Below are 21,617 nucleotides of genomic sequence, written 5' to 3' on the forward strand. Positions count from 1 at the left end.
TATTCTGATGCAGATTTATGATTTATCAATGACTTTAAAATCCATATATAAATGGATTAAATAAATTTATAATAACATATATATTACAATATATATTATATATTGTATGTATTATTAGATATTATATTTTCTATATTATTAATATATATAATATAATAAGTATATAACTTATAATAATATGATATATTTATATATTATATATAATATTATATTTATACAATTACGTTTATTTTCTAGATATTATTTATACTATTATTTTTTAAAATCCATATATAAATACCCTATTTCTTTAGCTCAGTGATGATAGTTTCCTCTCAGCTCCTTACAAACCTGGATTTCATGCTGTTCTTTGCGTGACAACTTTGTATTTGTATTCTGAAAAATCATTTCAGACATGGTCATGTGTAGCAAAAACAGCAAACATGCAGGTCTGTGCAAAAGGCAAAACGGGGCAGAGAAAGGCTCTTTAAAAACACATCATAGACCTTGGAATTTTTTTGGTGATAAATAGTCCCTGTTTACAGTGTGGATGTGGTAACTGGCAGTAGCAAGACAAGCTTATCAATGAGTGCACACAGCACAGGCAAGGCTGGGGTGCCTGCCAGGTATCCATGCAGGAATTAAATGTGCTGATGGAATTCAGGGTGCTGGGAGTGTTGCTTCTGGAGTGGGTGAAGCAGAGGCTTTAGGACTGGAGCTCATCACGGAGCTGTAAATGCATCTTGTGGTGGATGAAGGCAAAGTAACTTTGGGAAGCTGGAGGCTGCATTTAGCCACACAAAAGGGACCAGGCTTGTGCTGGGGTACCTTGTGTTTCTGCAGTGGCTTTGCTGCTGTTGTGTAAATGGCAGCTGGCAAGATGGAAAGTAGCTCAGGCTTCTTCTTGTGCTTTTGTGTAGAAAGACTTGAGCTAAAAAGACTGTTTGAAGCTAAGAAACATTTAGAGGTGTCTGTCTTTTTTTTTTTGCCTTTTTTTTAGTTGCTTTTTGAAAAGGGATGTATGTGTATAGAAACATGCTCCCTTTGGAAGTACTGATGAAGTAAAAGGGTACTAGTGTAAGGGAAGGAACAGCCATTGTGCAGGGCAGGTCAGGCTGGCTGGGTTTAAACTTTCATGTATAGATCAAAAAGTCGAGAGGTTAAAGACTGAATCTTGCATTGTTTTTTGAAGATTTGCTTTCACAGCTCTTGAGCATATTTGTAGTTTGTGCCCCACCTAACTTCCTTCAGCTGTTCTCCCTGATGCAGAGTACTTCCCTTTCCTGCGTGACTTTTCCTCTCCCCATTCTGTTTCCACAGCAATCAGGACTTTATGAGTACAAAATCTTCGGTGGTCTTGCTGATTGTCCCCCAAAACTGTGTGCAGATGTCTACATGGACTTAGATTTCAGAAAAGAGTGGGATCAGTATGTTAAAGGTAAGCTCATCTAGGCAGTGTAAAAGCAAGCTTTAGTCCACATGGATTCTTCCCACTAAAGCTTTCCTCAAGGGTATTTTGAAGTTGCTGTATCCAAAGACTTTGGGCCAGACTTAAATATCTCTTTGGGATAAGGTTGCCCTCTACAAATGTACAAGTAAACACTGATATGGAACAGCTAATGTCTCAACAGCATATGTCTTTCCTCTGGAATGAATTCTTTCCATGTTGGTTAAAGCATATAATTGGCATCACTGGTTATGCTGGAGCACCTTGTAGCTTCTAGTTGTTGCAATTCCTGGGTTAAATTTTAGCAGGTGTTCCAGGGAGAAATGGAGATGGTACCTTTTGAGCATTGGAGTGGAGCAGTGAGCACAGAATACCATGGGGTGGAGAAGGGACCTCTGGGATCATCTGGTCCGACCTTCCTTGGCAAAAGACAAGATGGCCCAGCACCCTGCTCAGCTGAGTCTTAAAAATGTCCAGTTTTGGGGAATCCACCACTTCCCTGGGGTGATTATTTCAATGGCTGATTGTTCTCACTGTGAAAAATTTTCCTCTGGTTTGCAGCAGTTTGATGTGTGATGGAATGACTTTCCTGAAAGCACTGGTTGTTCTTGGCACCTTTTACCATCAGGAGTGGGTGTATCGAGAGAATAGGTGGTGGCTTTGGCTTTCACAGAGAAAGGAATAACTAATTTAGTTGTGTTTATTTAATGTTGTCTTTGAAAAAGGGCATTGAACCTGGATATCCATATGATGTTAAAACATCTTAAGTCAGCAGTTACAAGGTAAGGATTCAGCTGATGCAAGCATCCAGTAATCCATTTATTTTAAAGATGGGGAGCCTTTCCTTTTTAAGCCTGTACTTGGAGTCACTTCAAACCAATAAAACTAAAACATGGTCACAGTGTTTTGCTGAACAAAGAGCGTGCTAAAAACCAAAGGATTGTTAAATGTTTTGCTTGTTAGGTTTAGGACAGTTCCATGGTGAACCTTTACTGGTAATTCCTGTTGGCTGTATTGATAGAGAGAACCATGTTTGACTTGGTCAAGTTTAAAGTGTGGTTTCTTCATCAGTAAGTCTTATTTGTCAAAATGGTCAGTAGCTTTCTTGTAGCAAACACCTCTTTTGAAGCAAAAAGAGCCAGACTGGGACTCAACGTTATTGTACTGGATGTAAAATATTATGTTGAGTTACTTTAGTAGTCCTTAAGTGCATTTAGGAGAACTGAATCTTTCTTAACCAAACACTTTCTTTTTTTTTTAATGCCTTCTTAGAGATAAGAAAGGAAGCTGTTGGGGGAAGCTACACCCTTAAACTAAAAACTAAATAATGTTGCAGAGCTGACATTTATATCCTTGCTGACCATGGTTTGTTCATGTGTGAATTTGTACTTGTGCTGGTGCCTTTAAGTCCAGCGTTTCAAGAGTTAACATCTGTGAAGGGCATAAACATAACAGCAGAGCTTTCCTTCCAGCTTCAAAATTGCCACAAGCCCAACTATTCTTTAGCTGTACATATTATGAAATAGTGCCAGCCAACATTTTTAATGTAGCCCATTTAAGCATGTTTTTTCTCCTTTCATATTCAGGGAGAAACCCCAGAAAACTTCCACTGAGAGCCTTCGTGCTCTTTGTGTTACTGTTTGTATTCCTTGGTGCTCTTGCAGCTGTGCAACAGTGGCAGTCCAAAGGAGAGCTCTCTGCTGAACTGCTGGCTGGCATTGAAATAAAAACCTGACCAGAGTAGAAGAAGCTGCCTCTCTACTGAAAAGGCAACTGCTCCCACATGGTCCAGAATATCTCCAAGATGTGGCCATCCTGAGGTCTGGCTTGTGCTGCAGCTGCCAATTCAGCAGGGAAGCCGTGACTGAGCTGCAGAGTTGTGATTGAGGAACCAAATGCTTCTGTGGCATGATACAGAATGGGGGGGCCTGAGCAGTACTGAAACTTGCTACTCCTGATTGCAACACTGTCCTGACTGAGATCATACTTCTCAATAACTGAACAGTAATAACAGCAAGTGCTGCTGCGCCTGTTAGAATAGAATGGATTTGTGATCTTTTGTAGCAATGCTACAAATCTGGTTATTGATTAAAATGCTCTGTATTCTGCTTTTATCAGAAGCTGTGCACTAGAACTGACAGACTAAAGTGAATGCAGGTGGGACTTGGCTTACCTACTCTATGCTTTTCCTGTAATTGTGAAGATACAAAGGTAGATGAGTTAGGTAATAATAGTTGTATCAGGGTCTTTAAAAGTGTTTTAATGCCTTTGAAAAAGGAAAGTTCTGTGGTTAGAAATGAAAGCAAAGTGAATAATCCAATGCTCCAGTGACCTCTGGTGGAAGGCATAATGCTGTGGGTTGTGACAACACCGGGTGCTTCCAGTACTGCTCCAGCCTGGAGGAGAAGGTGTTTTCGTGGGTGACAGCTGATTTCAGGACATACTAACTGAAGCCTGGTTTGGAACATGTTATATAGGGAAAGAATCTCCCATCTGTGGCACTGTTCTTGCCTTGGCAATGAGACTATCAGTCTGTTCTGGCCTGGTTTTCAAAAGCACCGAAAGGATGTGGCTGGCTGTGGGCGTTTTAGCTCTGGAGGATATAGAGCCCCTCAGGAGGATATAGAGCCCCTCAGTTGCCTGTATATACTGCTGTGAGATTCCTGATAGCTTTTGGAAACTTCATTAATCCCTCATGTAAGACCTCTTCAGATGTTAGAAAGCTGCACTGATCCTAGTTCCATGTTAAGTCAGAATAATTTACAAGGATAATGACATGTGAATTGTGCAGAACATGCAAGGAAAAAGCTTTGAGATGGCAAAGCTTTGAATGAGAAAACTGTCTGCAAAGGAATTTCACTCTGCCTCTTCCAGAATTGTTCTACTTTTGTCCTTTTGGTTTTGTTTTTTTTTCCACCAGGGAATCCAGTAGCCACAGGAAAACACACCTCCTATTTATGCATATTTGGTTCCTGAACAACCCTGCTGCAGAACTTTTTAATGTCTTATACTGCTACTTTACATACATATCAATTTTGACTTCAGGGTTGTGTGTAAAATATGCTGTCAGAAATCTGAGCAGTTCTTGATGTCATCTATAGTCCTGCAGTAGAAATTAAAAATATCTCACAGTCTTCCTCTTTCAACTGCAGAACTGTGTGAGAAAACATATGATGGTGAAAAAGTAATCTACTGGGAAGTGAAGTACCCTTTCCCTCTCTCAAACAGAGATGTATCCTTTCAAGCTTTTGTTCCTCTGGCAGTTTTTGTCTCCTGGTCATCCAGGAATCCCAGCAATGAACTGACTCCACTGCTTTGCTGCACTTGATCTAAGATCCTGCAGTCCTCACGTTACGTGAATATGTACAGCATGAAGGAGAGCGTGGGGGCCTCTTCCCACACACAGCTGGAACTCACATAGCTGAGTTATTACTCTGCAGGATTGAATCCTGTAGAAGCATGGGAAATAACTTGAGGGAGCTGCTGTTTGTAAGGGAATTCACTTGTCAATTTTTCACCCATCAAACTGGCAGTGTTCTGACATTCCTCCTCAACTCTGAGCACAGTATGTCTATGTTCGGGAACGTCGGGAGATGGAGGTGGATGGGAGGAGGATCTGGGTTGTGTTGGCTCAAAGTGTGTCTGTTCCTCAGTGCCCTGAAAAGCCTGGTGTTATCAGAGTTAAAAGCTATAAACAAAGTGTGGCAATTGAAAGTGATGGCAAGGCTGGATCTAAAGGTAAGAGGCCAAGAAAATGTGTCACAAGTCATGCAGGCAGAGAATGTGTGGATTAGCAAAATGCATAAAGAGGGGGACTATAAAGTGAATGCACTGAGCCTTGGGACCACTTTAAAATGAGTGAAACTTGAGAATGTCCAGTGCAGTGTGCTACTGTGAAGAATCTTTCATTTAACAGTTGGGCTGGGTAGTTAAGAATAGTTTACTGACCATTCTGCCCCCCATCCCACCCCACCTTCAGCGTGCACTTCTCCTGCCAGCCAGTTCAGTAGGAGAAAGTCTGCTGCAATCTGCTTAACTCAGCAATGATTTGAGTACATGTTTGACAGATGTAGAGATGAAAGGATTTGCCTAGAGTTTGTCTCCTGTCTGAGATTAGTCCTTTAAAGACAACGGTATTTTATAAGACAGGGTGACTAAAATGGTTTGCAGTAATCTAAATTAATGTTATGGCTCTGTCAGCTTCACTGGCAATGCCTATAGTTACTTCACATTCCTCTTCAGGACAAGTTGACTTTTTTTGTGAAGAATTAAGAGCAGAACTGTTGTATTTGGTGCCTCAGTCCTGCACACTGACAGCTTCTGTTGTGGGGTGTTAGAACTGATACTCAGAGAACTTTCTGATAACTCCTCTCTCCTCCCCAGTCTATATGTACTACTTTGATAATCCTGGTGGCATGATTCCATCGTGGCTGGTCAACTGGGCTGCCAAGGTAAGGGCAAGTTAACACACAATGATATTTGCTAATCCATTTCAAAACAAGGGGTTCACTGCATCCATACCCATCCTCTGCATGCTGGGTAGAGTTATTTTTTCTGAAATGGATGTATCCACCTTTCTGGCTCTTGCACAGTCCTGGTTTTGGAGTCTCACTGTTGTCTGCTCTCATGACAGTAGTACTAGTTTATTATTTTTTTAATTCCTATCAAATTCCTCTGGTTCATCAACCTGGCAGGTGAATTTCTGCAGCCAGCCCAAAAAATCCATGTTCCAGAGCATACATGAATAGCCTAAAGACAAGCAAACTTCAATAATGCAGTCTGTTCCCAAGGTATTAAAGGAATGGTTTGCTGCTTTGTACTAGATCTTAGAATTGTATCTTAGACAATTGTATCTTAGAACTGTATCTGTTTGGAGGCCTTGATCTATACAATGGGAATTCTCATCTTGCTTATAGTTGTTATTGAGTGCATTATGCAAGAATGACTTTTCCACTTTTCTCTTTACAGAGTGGTGTGCCTGCTTTCTTGAAGGATATACAGAAAGCTTGCCTTAATTATTCTAAGAGAACATAGCTCTAAATTGATCTTAATTCTTTAATTCCAAGAGCTCTGCACTTACAGGAATGGCTGTTATATATTACACTGGATAAAATCTACCTCTAATATTGGAAAGAATTTTATTTTAGTTGAGTTATGCCTTGAGCTTTATTAGAGTCCTTTTCCATCTCCAACTGAAGAGCTGGGCACTGTCAAGGTAACACCAACATCAGCTGCAGCTTTTGAAAGTACTCAAGGATAAGCTTTGCTTATCCTGACTGTCCTGTCACCTGGAGCTCTGTGATGAATATGTTATGTCCTTGCACAAGAGACAAAGATTTAGCTAGAAAAAATGTCTGAACTTGGACTGCAAATTGCATGTTTGTTGCCTTGCAGGGTGGCTTCCTGCTGAAACTCAGTGATGGAACTTGCATTGCATAGGAGAAACACTTTTGCTACCCAAGTTTGTCATTCTTAAAACTACCTGCCTGCTGTAAACCTAAAAAATGCTGAGGGCATGTAGGTAAATCACAAGAAGCCTGCAGTAGGAACTGGAAGTCTGTGTCACTAAGCTTCTTTGTGATGGTTTTAAGTCCAGATGTAAAAAGGACTGGAGCCTAAAGCCTTGCATTCCCAGTTCTGTACCTCTATATGAAACCTAAAACTCACCAAGAAGAAAAAGAAGGAGTTGGCTTCTTCCATGTCTGATTTAAGGGGAACAAGTTTTATCTTCAGAGTCAGTAGCCTTTTCTGTAAAGCAGCTTGGATACCAGCTTGAAATTGGAAGTAATTTTGAACTGGATGCCTGCCACTGAATGTGAATGAATTTGATGTGAAGCTTGGGCTTGCTTGCATTTTTAAATTTCCTGCTGATCTAAAGACTGAAACTGTAATTTTGGATGGTAATCCACTAAAAGCTCAACTGAGCAAAAAATCAAATTTCCAGCACCTTTGTGGGGGGTGGGGCAGGGAGTGCATAAAAGATGAGAGGACCTCAATCTCAGGGATTTAAAATATTCTGCATTGTTCCTAAATCTAATCCTGTTTCTGAATAAATCTTGTAATGGGGTAGCTTTGTCTTGTTAAAAAACAAATGATTGAAATGATTGCCTTTTTACTTTGTGTGAATATTTGCTTCCAATAAATCGTTATTTTATCCATGTTCTTGTTCTGTCTCTCGTGTTTAAGAGTGGCCTTGCTGGGCAGGTCACAAATGACAGGCTGATATCATGGGCTGCTTCTTTTTTTTAAAGGGTTTTGAAAGAATAAGTTGGATTAGAACCAAGCAGGATTTGATGTGTTCTGAAGAGCTTTCTGCCAGCAGTTTAGGCATTTTTCAAGTGTCTTTGGCTTGGACACCATTACTGTATTGAGCATTACAGTGTCACACAACAGGATACAACAAAATTTTAAAAGGGGACTGATTAGCTGAGCATGAATCTTCCTGGAACAATGATGCAAACTAATTAATTTCCACTTCTTTCTGAACAAAACTGACCTCTGTGCCACAGCAGTACAAAACCTGTGGGCTTTCATTGTGAGCAAGGTATGCAGTGACACCAGTTTAAGTCTGGATTACTGCTCCTATCTTGTATTACTAGGGAAGAACAGGAACTTCCAGCTTTGTGTGATGTGGTTTCTTGTCTAAATGGGAGATTGTGACAATCTTTGGATGTAGAGACATTCTTAAAGCATTTGAGAGCTTTTTTAATGACTGATTAAATATTGATCTCATATAAATTATACATGCATCATGTGAACCTTTCTGGATAGCTTGAACTGGAATTTTCCTGCTGTGAAAGTTTAAAGTCATCATGCATTTCAGGTTCTGGTGCACAGGGTTAAGAAACATGAAACCCCCTTCCCATGCTGTTTGTTATGTAGCACCTGGAAGTCAGCTTTGTTTCCACCAACTTGCCTAAAAATGGAGTGCAAAGTTTGTCCTTTTAGAAGGATCTGTTGTAAACAAAGTGTTGTTGGGTTGTTTGAATAAAGAGAATGAGGTATTTCTGTTGGATGATGATTGAGCCTCTCATCTTCTATGTCCTACCCCAATTCACAGATTGGTAGGGATCACACTACAGGCTAATGGGGACTAGTGAAGTTTTCTCAGTAGCCCAAAAGAACTAGAAAAATGCTGTAGTTTCTGGCAATAAGCAGGCATCTGCTCCAAAGTACAATATCAGAGTTTCCCTAAATCATAATGATATATTCTCATATAGAACTTCTGGGTTTAAATTACCAGCCCGTACAGAAACATGGTTTTGCATGTTGTTCTTCTCAAAAAGAAGTGGTGCTTTTTTTGGTCCCCCATCCCCTATTTCTGTAGGGAATGATGTTGTAACAAAGTGAACATAAAACATTCTTCCATGTTTTGTTCTAGTCATTCCAATCCATTCTTTCCATACGATCTCTCTGTAAAACTGATGTATTTGAGTTGGAAGGTAAGTAAAGGAAAGATTCTCAGTAACCCAAAGTCAACAGAGTGAATGATGTCAGGTTCCCAGTCACTGGTGCTGCCCCTCAGAAGATGGTGTGTAAGGGGAAACACGAGTCTTCTTTGCTCAGGAAACATCTGGTTGATGCTTCATTTCTCAAGCAGGTCATTGGCTGGGTTTATAATTTAATGGAACAAAAAATGTGGGAAGACAGGAACATGGACTTCTGATATTAGTGGATAGTAGTAGATGATGTATCTTCCCACCAACACTTTTGTTTCCCAATATGTTAGTTTTCTGTGTATAAAGAACATTTTCAAAAGGGATCTAATGATACTTAAATTTCACTTAGCTGAGAGTAATTCCTTCCTGAGCATAGATTTGCCTTCCTCTAAATAGGAGGATAGTTCATAACCAAATTTACTGTCTCACTGTAGTCCTCTGATCAGAGGAAACTATTAGACTTTCACACAGAAAACTTTGTTCTCACTCATCTCAGTTAAAAGACACTGAAAACTTCCATACAGAAATAGAAAGGAAGGCTTACAGCAGGAGGAGAGTTGCTATAGATCCAGATGGACTGTAAGGAAGATAACTGCTTTTTGAGGAGTAATAAAAAATAACAAATCTTTATAGCAAGATTAGTTTTGCTGATTTTTTCTTCCTACCACTCTGGCTTATAACTGCAGACTTAGGAGGAATCCTGATCAGTAAGATAAATAAAGTTGGTGTTTAAGCATCCTACTAATTATTCTCTGCACCTGCCAGTGAGCATATTAATTGAGATTATATATATGCACATATAAAGAGAATGTCATCTTTCTCTGTAGTTCAATATTCCCTGTATGTTGAGAACTTGACCATAAACAATTATTCTCATCTGGAATCTAAATTATAAATGTATCCTGGAATCCTGCTGTGAGACAGGAACATTTTACATGGGAACAACTCTCCACTGGAAACCTTCATTTCCAGAGTAAGAACTGCATCCTGTGAGTGTTTCAGTGGAATCTGTCATAATAACCAATTATGTTGAAAGGCCTTGAATACATGTAATAATTTTAGCCTTGTGAAAAATTTCCTGCCTCCCTGCTGTGCAACACGTTAAACTGAAAGCTGTTCCTGCAGTGTAAACACAAGTACCTGTAATACTAAGATTTAAGTGAGTTTGCCTTTATCTGTCCTCACTAGATTTCATGCATATTTTTATATTTTTCTAAGGCCTATTTCATCACTGGAGGCACAAGAGGTTCTCTGATGGACCTTGTGACACTGGAAGAGTCAGTTTTTGCCCCAAGCTTAATTGTTTTATTATTCTTAATCTATGGAACAAACACCTGAGAATTACTCATTTTAATAGATTGTGTTGTTCCTAGAATGACAAGTTTGGGGGTTTGCAGTTCTGCAATATGGAAGGCCAAGGGTTACTTATGTGCTGCACATACTTTGAATACATGCCTGCTGGGAAGTCACAAGGCTCATTGCATTTCTGCCTGAGCATGTCTGGAAAGGTTTTAAGTCTTTCCCTGTTTCACTTTGAGCTGTGGGGGGTTTGGCTTTCAATATTCCTAGTGCATATACATCTTCCAAAGCAGGATAGAAATTGGGTGTAATTGGCTGGAAATAGATATTTCATATTCAACTGCAACTTGGAGTTATAGTTTAAGAGTAGGTTTTAAATATTTTTATTGAGACCAGGCTACTGCTGTGCATTTTAAAGTTAATGTGTTTTCTCAGCATGGAAGTCATATAATTGATTTGTACATTTGAGTGGATCCTGCAAAAATTGCCTGGCCAAGCCATTTACCCTGTGAAAGGCTCATGATGCTGTTCAACCATTCAAATTAAACCAAGCAGTAGGAACATTCTTCCAGCAGGAAATTACTGTGACACTGGAAGGGCCTTTTGTCTCAGAGTGTGAGGTGGGTATGTGAAAGAGTACATTGCCTGCCACTCATTTTTTTCTTTTAACATGGGAATAAACTGACCCTTGATAACACTTGAGGTGTGGTTCTAGGAACCATGAAATTCAGAGCTTTATCATTGAATAATGAGCTTGATTAATTCACTACAGTGGCAAGCAGACACGTCAGTAATTTAGAAAAATCACTTTAAAATCCATTTGGAACAACTTAGAGATTAAGAACAAACAAGTAATCTGAGGATCCTTTAAGGTCTTTCAGCAAAGACAGGCCTAGAAATACCTGCCAGATCATCAAATGCAATTATAGGCATCACATTATAGAAATCATTCCCTTGCATAAAGTGTGTTTCACAATTATGTGCTTAACCCATCTTCTCTTTCAGACTAGTAACTCTGTATGCTCGATATCTTTGCTACAAAGTTTGTTGTGAAAATATGACCTGAGTAGAGAACTAATATTTTGTTCTTCACCTTTTTTTTATAGTCAGTAGATTTCAGAATATTTTATGCCAATATAAGGGAAGTTTTTTCCAAGGTGATCATTATCAGTAATGAACCAAGTTGCTTTGAGAGACTGTGAAAGCTGCAGTTTTGGGGATACTCAAGGCTAAGGGGGGCACAAGGCCCTGGGCAATTTATCTGACCTTGAAATTAAAGCCAACTTCAAATTTGGTGCTGCACTGGGCTGTGAGTTGTACCAGGTCATGAGATGATCCCATATGTCCCTTCCAAGCTGAATTATTATAAGAATTTTAATATTAATAAATCCAGGAGATTACAGTGTGAATCCTTCTGAGAAGGCAGCATTATTTTCTTTCCAAATGCTGTTATTTAACAGATGGACTTGAACTGAGATACAGTGAGATGCACAAGTGTATGAAAAACCTATAATCAAGATCTGTATTAGAAACAGGTGCATACACATTTCTGGCAAGATGCTTCTTGTGGGCTGCATTATTGTTTTAGTTTATTATTTTAACTAAAATTATTGGTAGGGAATTGGGGAGAAATCTGGGAAATTCAAATTAAATGAAAGCAGACTTTCTGAATTTTTGCTAGTGAAGGTTAGTGTCACAATGATTACATTATTGAGTGAAAACATGATGACTGTGTTTGGAAAAGGCCAGCAGTAGCAGGCAAACTGAGGCTGTGCTGCACACTCACAGAAATGTTACTGGTGCCAGTTGTTACTGTTCATTTCCTGTTGCATCCAGCAGCTGCAGATCAGATCTGAAAGGTTAAAAGCTGGGAAAGGGTCAACCAGGCAAGGTTGAGATGTAATAAAAAGAGAAGATGAAATGCAGGTTTAGGATATCTAAGCATTCCAGGATGATCCTCTGGCTTTACCTGAACTGTCACAGCACAGTATTTTTCAGGCCAGCATGCTGAGCCAAGGGGCACTCACTAAATATTAGCCTTATGCATGGTGGGATTCTCTTTTTGCCAGATGGGAATATATGTTCAATCACATTTAATTAAAATTAAATTATTATTAAAGGATGTTTAGTGTTAGTAAGTAGAGTTTTCTTCACCAGATCTGGTGCTTGTTACCAGCCTAATTCAATATTTAGGAACAGAAGAAGAAGAACCTTTGTGTTGATTCTATAGAGGCCTTTCCTCTCCCAGCTCCAATGATGGATATTTCCAATCAACATTTACTGCTGAATACAATGTCCTTTACTGTCACATGCCTTTCCCTTTCCCTTCCCCCTTCAATACTGTGTCAACATTTGGGATGAGCCCAAATCCTAATGTGTGATCTGACCTCCTGACACCGTAGCCCCGTGAGCTACCAACCTGGCCATGCTTCCTGCTCTGGAGGGGGAGCACAAACATCTCTCCCAAGGATCTCCTTCTGCCCATCAATTCTTTTCATGCCTATTGCTGCTCGTGCATTTTACCCTGGTATAAAAGTCTTGCACGTGTTCTTGGTTGTGTCCCCAGAACATGGACGTGGATCTCTTGGTACGTATTTTCTGTGGGAATAAGAATTATGTCTTTTGGAATTTGTAACTGTTGAAATAAGATAAATGAGGGGGAAGAAAAAAAAACTGGACTGCAAAGACAGTAAAAAATATGAAATTATGTTGGTCAGCTTTAAGCAGCATTCTGAAAACAATATGATTTTGGTTTAAAATGATGTAATAAAGTATATTCACTATATTTTATAATAAAATCTTTGCTTAAATTTCCATTTAAACAACAGGGCAGGTTTTTTTCAGGTACATTTGTCTTTTTTTTCATTAAGCAGGGACATATTTTGAAATATGCAAATTGCATATGTTGGTTTGCTGGGCCAACTAATCAATGTTTGACAGAGTCCCAGTAAATGGGACTGTCTCTGACTTGTAGAACTGCAAACCTGTGTTGGTTTAGCACTGTTGCACTGGTGGAAACACCAAGTTCTTAGAGAATTCTAGATAAGAAAGCATCAACTTTTGCATGTTTTCTCCTGATATTTTGAAAGGTAAAAAAAACCCAAAAACTGCACTGCTCCAGCCTTGCCTTGCACAGAGGCTCCAACACTGTTTTCTTTGTAATTGTAAGTTCACTGCCCTACAGCGGCAAACAAGGAGGAAAACAAAAAAGATTCCTTTTTTTCACCCCTCAGAATGGCAGTTTCAGTAACACCCCATCAGTGGTTTCCACAGCAGAGATCAAAAGAGTGAAAGCCCAGTGACAGTGAGGTCTATTTTTGGTAGTGAAGCATCCACAGAGCTCCTCTGGTTCACTGGGGACATGAGAGGAAACTGCAAATACTGTAGAAGGCTGTTCTGATGTCATGTGCTTTTCGGTGGGTTAAAAGGACAAATACTGAGCCTTTCACTTTGGATTCCTCCCTGTCAGTTGCTGTTTATCAAGTAAAGTTGTGGTTTTGTCTACATCACCTACATTGTCCCTCAAACAATTTTTTTTCAAGTACTGGTGAAATGTCATGGAGTAAAGTACATAAATAAGCGGAAAATTAGTTTGGATTTTTCACTTGGTTTTCAAACATACATTAAAAATAGTTAATGGATTTGTTTCAAATGCAAACACAAAACATTTCAGCTTTTCCCACCTCATTTTCCTCCCACTTTTCAATTATTAATTATTACAAATATGATGGGCTAGAGAAAGATGCAAAGAAAGGTACAGCAATGAGGAAAATAAATCCTCAGGTTTGGGGGGAAAATGGGGACAATGTTCCAACTGTCATTGAAAAATAGGGAAAATAGTATTTTTACTTTTGTGAAATGATTTAACATTTTTTCAACTACTAGCAGCATTTTCCACTGCTGGAAAGCAGTTAATACTGTGGACAAAACAGAGACAAAGCATTAAATCTGCAGAAGCAAATAACTCCTTCCTCCACTCACAGATGGGTGGCATGGGCAGTGCTTGATGTTCATCCCCTCTCACACTGTTTAAGAATTTTAACATTGAATTTGCTCCATAGCACTGCTTCCCTCTCAGCAGAGCCTTTAGGAGAATCCTGCCTCTTTTCCTCATGGGTCTGGGTTGGTTCTGCCTGTGCTGAAGATTTGCTGCCCAGGACAGCACAGTCCAGGTGCAAAAATGTTCAGCTCTTCAAAGCCTGGCAATGGACTAAACCCCAAGATTGCTTCAAGTACTACTTTATCTCATTTGGAACCAAATTTTGGGAATCTTAGAATAGAAATAAATATATTTAGTATTCCCCTAACTTTGGCTTCAGCAGAGTTACCTCGAGAGCAAACCACACACCCACAGGAAAGGCGATCGCTGCTTAATGGGCTTGAGGCAGCAGATCCTGCTAATTTGAGGATGCTGACAAACAAAACCTCCGTGTTCTGATCCAAGGGATGATGTTGCTAAATTGGCAGCCTCGTTGTCTTACAGTGTGACCTTGTGTCCCCAGGCTGGTGAGTCAGCTGGCAGCAGGATCACCGCCTGGAATGTGGCAGAGGGGAAGGAAAGCACAAATACCTACGCACACAGAGGCATGGTACAGTTCCATGGGAAGCAACTGAGGGCAAAGCAGCACCTGGAAAAGGGCAGTAAATAGGGCTTAGGAGTGAGGAAAGACTACAGGAAACTGGATACCCAAACACAGGAGAGCCAGGAAGGAGCATCAAAGCCTTTGGAAAGGGCCACAGGTACCATGGAACAAACAAGGGCACCAGCGGGCACACAGCGCTCATGGTCTGTGCAGGGATTTGGGAAACAGGACCAACAGAGACACAGCATCTTTCTTTTTTTTTTTTTAATCTGAGAAGTCACATCAGCATTTGGTTTCCTTTTTCCTGATACTTTCCTGATGTTTCACGCCAGGTTGGAAAAACATCAGAAAAAAAATTGAAAAAACACAATTACTTGGCTTAAGAAAACATAATTATTTTGCTAATTCTTGCCATTCAGAGACTAAAGTACATCTCTAATATTTCTGTGTAGGAAAAAAATGTAGGATGTGGCCATTACTGAAGAAAATACTGAGGCAAATTCTGAGTTGGGAGTATCAGTTCCTAGGAAGGACCCTCAGGTCTATGTGAGAATCACACACCGAGGTCAGTTCTGGAGCAGATATTATACAGGAATCTTACCCTGCAGTTTCACTGTCTCAGTGAATCAGAAACCTCAACACAAATCCTTCAAAATAGCATTAATTCCCTCCTTACTCGAACAGACACGTGCACACACATATCCCTCGGGCAGCTTTGAAAGTCTGTTGGCTGGCTCTGTAACCTTGAATACTGCAGAACTGCTTCAAACCCGAGTGCATACTGAGAGCTGGAAACTGGAAGCTTTAAGTCCTCCCCAAATAATGAAACTCAGCAGAATGATGGGCTGCCAACCTTGTTCTTAGATATATTAATTCCAGTCTGCAACTGCCACTTGGAAACCCAGGCTGAAGTCCTGCACTCATCGCTGATTTAAAACAGCCTGTGAAGAGTTCCCGGCTCTGGTTGGTGACACCCAGTGGTGACGATTGTATAAAACAGGCTCCCTGGAACATGGAAATTCCGGGCTGTGCCATCACCGAGCAGGCTGGGGCCATTCTTCTCCGAATTTAGCAACAGCGTTTGCTTCTTGCTTATAAAATTGCAAGCAAGGCTTGTGTGAGGCTGTGAGACCTCCCACAAATTGTGCACAGTGACAAGTATCCTTCTTGAAAAGTTCTGCAGATATTTTGTTCCTTCTTCAAGAAACTTCCCTGGGTGACAAATAAACTGCTAAATGCCTGACTTTTCCCTGCAGTGCTGCAACAGGTGACATCCTAAAATATTTTTTCTCCCTCCTGAACACTCTGCTTTGCCATCTCGTGATGTGCAGCTGAACATCAGGCAGTTTCAGAGGGGCCCATTCTAAAACAAATTAAGAAAGTGCAAAATCCCCAGCACTACATCTGCAGTGGCTTCCCTCTGCTTTCATTTACAAAGGCAGATTATAATGTACATTCAACTTGCATATAATTCATTGAGATCTAAGGTTTTTAAATTAAAAATATTTTATTACCATTAAGGCCCAAACCAAATCTGTTTAGGTCATGGACATTTAATGACAGAAATCTTTCAAAGGGTCTGGACTGCTAGAGACAAATCTTTAAAAGAATAGCAATAGATGGATTAAAAGCCTGGAAATTTTGCTAATCCCATTTAGGGTTAGAAATCCAGCCTTTAGATTCAGCAGGGTTGAATGGGATTATTCACTCAATTCTATTAATAGTTTACTATGTCCATGCCAGGGTCACTTAATATTTGTGTGCTTCTTTTTGCACCATCTTTCATATGGGTCTAATTACTGTGCAGAAGATTGATGGTTTCAAGGAACAAACACTGAAATGCCCCATTGGAAAACATTACTGATGTGCATCAAATCGGGAAGAGACATTTGTTCCTGTTTGAGGATATTATTCATAATAATAAATCCATGGAATCAAGGAATGTCCCTGACATTACTCACATTAATCTAATATTCAGTGCAGTTGCATGTTGGTAGATTTGCCTAAATGTGATATGCATAAAGCTGTTTGATTTTACTGGTGTCTGAACTCACAATATCCACAGTTTCCTTGGCAGATACATAAAATTAGCTGTCCCTTGCAGGGGAGTGTGCTGTGTGCAGCATGAGAAATGGGGCTTGTGGGCAGCTTAGATCAACTTCAGACTGTGGACCAAAACAAACTCAGGGAAGAAATGTGGTTCTATTTTGCACTCAGTTTACATTTCCCAGCCCAGATGAGTAATGGCAGTGAGGGGATGGTTTCCCTGGAAGTGCAATATGGTACTGCCATCTAGTGCTGTGCAGCAGGCTCAGCCTCTGCCACACAACTCAAATATAAGGTTTTCATACTACACGTGGAAGCATTAGACAAAAAGATCACATTTCCTACCCATTGATCTATGAAGTTTAGGATTCTGTTGAGTGACATGAAGACTTTGAGTGACATGAAGACTTTGGGTCAGGCTCTGTGATCTGCCCACTATATATATGGAGTAAAATAAGATTGCAACAGTGAGAAAGCTCCGTAGTCAAACAAAAGGCATGATGGAAATTGTGTTAGAAAAGTGAAGACTTTTATCTTCAGAGACATCAGACGAGTGGAGTTGCTCAATGAGCCAATAATTCCCAGCCAGGATTGGGTTGTCTCTCCTTCTATTAAATAAAACACCCAGAACTCTCAGGTGGCCTACAGATGGTTTCCCATCAAGGTTTTCCTGAGATCATATGGGAAAAATTTGTCAACATTCAAGAATAAGGCAATTTCTTGGTCAATATTTAGCCCCTTGACTCATAATGAAAAGAATGATAATTAAAGTTTTGGTTTATGAGACCAACTTCTGGATGCTGATAAAACACTGGGAGGGAAATGATGCTGAACCACAAAAAAAGGCTACCAAAGGAAAAACATATTTTAACTGAAAGGACTCTGAGCACTGTTAGGTAGGATGTGACTAAAATAACTTTGGCTGTCAGCAGAGAGGATCTCATGTTTATTGACAACTGTAATTGTTAGTGGTGCAGTAGGAGGAAAGTTGAAATTCAAAAAAATATTCATCCCAGAATAGTTCAAAACTTGATCCAAAACCTACCAGAGTCCATTAAACTCTTGGTTTGAATTTTGGACCAGTACTTCAAAATGTGCTAAGAGAACTTCAAGCATGGCTTGTAACCAGAATGAACAGTGCAGTTAAAATATTTGCAGGGCAAGGCTCATGAAAAAGTCTTTTCTGCATTTCTCTCATTTTAAACTCATTATTATTTCTCGGAATAGAGGTGCTGCTCAGGAACTGGAAAGGTCAGGATAATCATTCACTCGCTTCGGGCAGTATTGGGAAAAGTCCCTCTTCTTTTTTATAGTATATTCCACAGCAAGATGGAACATAATGAATGTAATATATAAGAATATACATAATAAATAATATATTGAATATATATGAATGTATGCAGTAAATATGAGCTTCATTCAGTATCCACTGAAATCTTCAAAAGTCCTCTTCTTACTTAAGTGACCAACTGATTAAGCCCTAAGAGTAAAATTAGAAGTCTAAATTGAAATTTAAATTTTTTAAAGGATTCAAAGATTGTTCTTTTTCAAACCTGGCTCAAGGTAAAAATGAAACACATAACTTTCTCTCTTAGGGCTTTTTTTTGGATCAAACCTGTAAGGTTTTTTTTTTATGCTTTCCTTTTTACTGAAGCAAGTGAATAGTATCTTTTGTCCCACCGAGATGAAGTAGTTTGATAAATTCTATATCATATCAAAATGTGATATTGTAACATTGTTTTTTTGTATTGACAAAGGATGAAATGTCACACCAGCTGAGGCAGCCATTCATGTTTTCATAAGAAGTTTGTGGCAGCCTCTTAGTATAAAAAACTTTACATAAATTAGGTAGCCACCTCCATTTCCCCATTTGGTGAAAGTACACTATAAGAAGTTATTCTTTTTGTCATTCTTTTCCAGTTAATTGAATCACATGGCTTGCAACTAGAGTAGGAATAACACTTCAGAGTAATTTCTAGGAGAGCACAGAGAAAAGCAACCCATTGTTATAGTTCAAAGTAAATCTTTTTCTATTTCTATGCATTTCTTTCTTGCAATGTGCAAGAACCCCACAATAACATCTAGCAAAATACACTTCAGTCCAACTTCACCCTATAGCAAATGGAATGCTAAAAATGGTAAAATCCAAGTCAAATTTGTAACATTTGTTTCTTGAATTTAATAAAAATACCAACCAGGAGTGCTGGTGAGATCTGCAACAGCCCTCTGGTGTTATAAGAAGCAGATTACAGATCAGATCTTCATTTCCTTTTGCCCTGCATTGGACCAATGTTTTATGACCTTTATAAAACAAAGAAACCAGTGGAATGTTGTCATTTTGCACTGTTTTGTGTAAGAACAACCCAGAATCAATCCTGTCTTGGATTTACCATTGAACCTGCAAGTCATCCTCAGTGCTGCAGTGATTGCAGGAGCTGATCATGGCCTCTGGGTTATCATGAGATGCAGCAGTGATGTTTCTATAAATGATCTCCTCGAGCAAAGGCCTGCAAGGTTGAGCTCTTCCTCCCCTTTCTGGTCCCTTTCCCATCTCCATGTTTATTCAAGTCCTCATTCAGGATCTTCTCTCTGCTTCCTAGTACCAATGTCAGTTCACATCTTCCAGCATCTGCCCAGGATGGATGACCAATAATGTAGGCTTGGAATGAGCTTTTTATTGCTGGAATTCCTTGTGCAGTGCAAACCCACGCAGGCAGTAACTCAAACCAGGCACACAAGTCTCCTGGCTGGGCAAAGAATTTATCTCCCCTCAGGCTACTAAAGAGTGAAAAAAAGCACCTAAAAACCTGGCTGTTAGGTGGTTGTTTTCTTTGCAATGTACATAAGGCCAGAGCAACAGCAAATGTAGTTATTTCCCACTGAAGAAAAACTATTTGCTTTTTCTAAGCAGCTTCAAAACAAGTTTGGTATGCTTTAGTACAAGAATATTGCTTTCAAGTCAGACATTTTCCTATTGTTGCAACCACAGCAATGGAATAAGAAACTGAGTAATAGAAGTAGCAATCCTGGAAGCTGTTAATGATGGATCTGGAGCTGGATTTGTTCTGTGACCTTAATGATAGGTATGAGACAGGAAGAGAGGCTGCTGAAGCGTGTAGGAAACAGCCCCATTCACAAATCAGACTTAGTTAAAATCAGCTTCTAGAAGAGATTTAGCCAGACTGCTTTCCAAGATTAAAGGAAAGGCAAGGAAATAGAAAACAAATATTCAATTCCTGAATAAACAGCACTACTGTACTAAATCCATGCAACTCATTCCTACATCCTCTTGGCAAAGACCAACACGTTTCTTCTACAATGCAACTGATGTCACATAAACTAAGCAACACAATGGTAACTAAAGAAGCTCATCCAAAAGAACATCAGCAGAACTGAAGGCAATTAAGCAAAGACTTTACTACAAAAATGAAATCGCTGGTCTGGAGTGCAAAAACCAGCCAGAAAGATCATAAGTGTTGATTCTAAGCTCAGTAAGTCTTACCAACCAAATATGCAGATATGTCCCTGTCTGAGCCTGGAAAAAATGGAGCACATTCTGATGGTAGGATGACTTTTCTTCAGATTATATCAAAAAGAGAGATGGGAATGATTTGTAGCATGGGAAAGTTTGCTCTTGTCACAAGGGAAAGAGCTACTAAAAAGGCAGCCTTGGATTGTCTCAGGGGCAAAGGTTTTCCTGATTGAGATTATTTATAGAGAATTAGCTTTTACGGTGGGCGTTTTATGATTTTCTTTTTCTCTTGAAGATTCCACCCCTTCCTTGTTCTTCATTTCAGATGCTCCACATGAATGAAGCATAGCAAGGTGTCCTTTCTAGAAAAATTCCAGCAGCATCTCACTAAACTCACCATCACTGTAAGTAACTTCAACCATCAGAAAATTACTAATATTTGCCAAGAATGTTTTGTGCTTTCCCTGCTAATCAGCTCGATGTACTGGAATAAATGGGGTACTTTAAAGTGAATCATCCACATCACAGAGTGGATGTATTTGTTATCTACGGTGTAATTCATTGCTCTCCAACCAGATCAGAGCACTCGGGAGCTGCCTGCATATTTAAGATATTTCCTGGGCTGTATCTGCCAGGAAGGATGTTTTTCATGGGAAACTGATTGCTGCTTCTGTTTTATTGTACTTGCAGAACTGGCTTTTTCACAGGGGCTGATTGCCATTGCTGTGTTTTACCAGGATTAGTGTACCACGCAGTCTTATACACTGTTAGCAGTTCTAATATACTCAGCATGAATATAATACAAGTTTCCATTCTCTGGAGTTTTTTATTCCTCTAGATTTCTCATTAGTGACTCTGAGGAAAATAACACCTTCCTTGTTTGATTAAAATATCCCATGTTCACACTTTCAGTGATAGAAAAGGCTCTTTTAAATCAACCTGTAAAACCATATCAATCTAAGAATGTCTTTATTTATGAAATCCTAAGCCATTTCAAGATGATGATTAAATGATTTAAAATTCAGATTAAAAAAAAAAAGAATCAATCACATACCATTAAAACTTCAGGACATGCTTAGAGGACTATACTGAGAGATCATGTCCTTGCCCATCTTCCAAACTGCTCTTCAGATCATGCTGACTCTCCTCTGGATCTCTGATATTCTCCTCCCCAGAGAGAGGTGTTCATCTCCCTGTTGGAGGTGAACTCCTATATCATATCCCACAGGTGCTTTTTATCTCCAGCCTCACAGTGTCCCATGGCCACTTTATGAACACAGAGGCTTCTAAAGGTTGTCAGGAGCCATAAGAGCTGTGGGCAAAGTGTTTTCTGGGCTCGGATCATATGGATG

The 21,617-nt window shown here is 39.5% G+C and overlaps 1 protein-coding gene across 1 annotated transcript; it reads left to right on the forward strand.

The window, feature by feature from the left end:
* Positions 1-1,242: 1,242 nt before the first annotated feature.
* On the forward strand, positions 1,243-7,578 carry PCTP (phosphatidylcholine transfer protein). Its single transcript, XM_008920766.3, has 5 exons — positions 1,243-1,417; positions 4,579-4,658; positions 4,993-5,164; positions 5,810-5,877; positions 6,395-7,578. Exons 1-5 carry the CDS (start codon positions 1,243-1,245, stop codon positions 6,458-6,460), a joined length of 561 nt encoding a protein of 186 aa, XP_008919014.3. The 3' UTR covers positions 6,461-7,578.
* Positions 7,579-21,617: the final 14,039 nt, after the last annotated feature.

This window comes from Manacus vitellinus, unplaced genomic scaffold (assembly GCF_001715985.3).
Source record: "Manacus vitellinus isolate BGI_N305 unplaced genomic scaffold, ASM171598v3 scaffold_24_pilon, whole genome shotgun sequence".
Classification (NCBI taxonomy): Eukaryota; Metazoa; Chordata; class Aves; order Passeriformes; family Pipridae; genus Manacus; species Manacus vitellinus.

Bases quoted from the DNA above. Each gene is read 5' to 3' on its own strand.
- PCTP (XM_008920766.3), top strand. From the start codon at position 1,243: ATGCAGAGTACTTCCCTTTCCTGCGTGACTTTTCCTCTCCCCATTCTG. The intron at 4,659-4,992 runs GTATCCTTTCAA...CTCTGAGCACAG, and splicing joins TCCCTCTCTCAAACAGAGAT to TATGTCTATGTTCGGGAACG. The intron at 5,165-5,809 runs GTAAGAGGCCAA...TCTCCTCCCCAG, and splicing joins TGGCAAGGCTGGATCTAAAG to TCTATATGTACTACTTTGAT.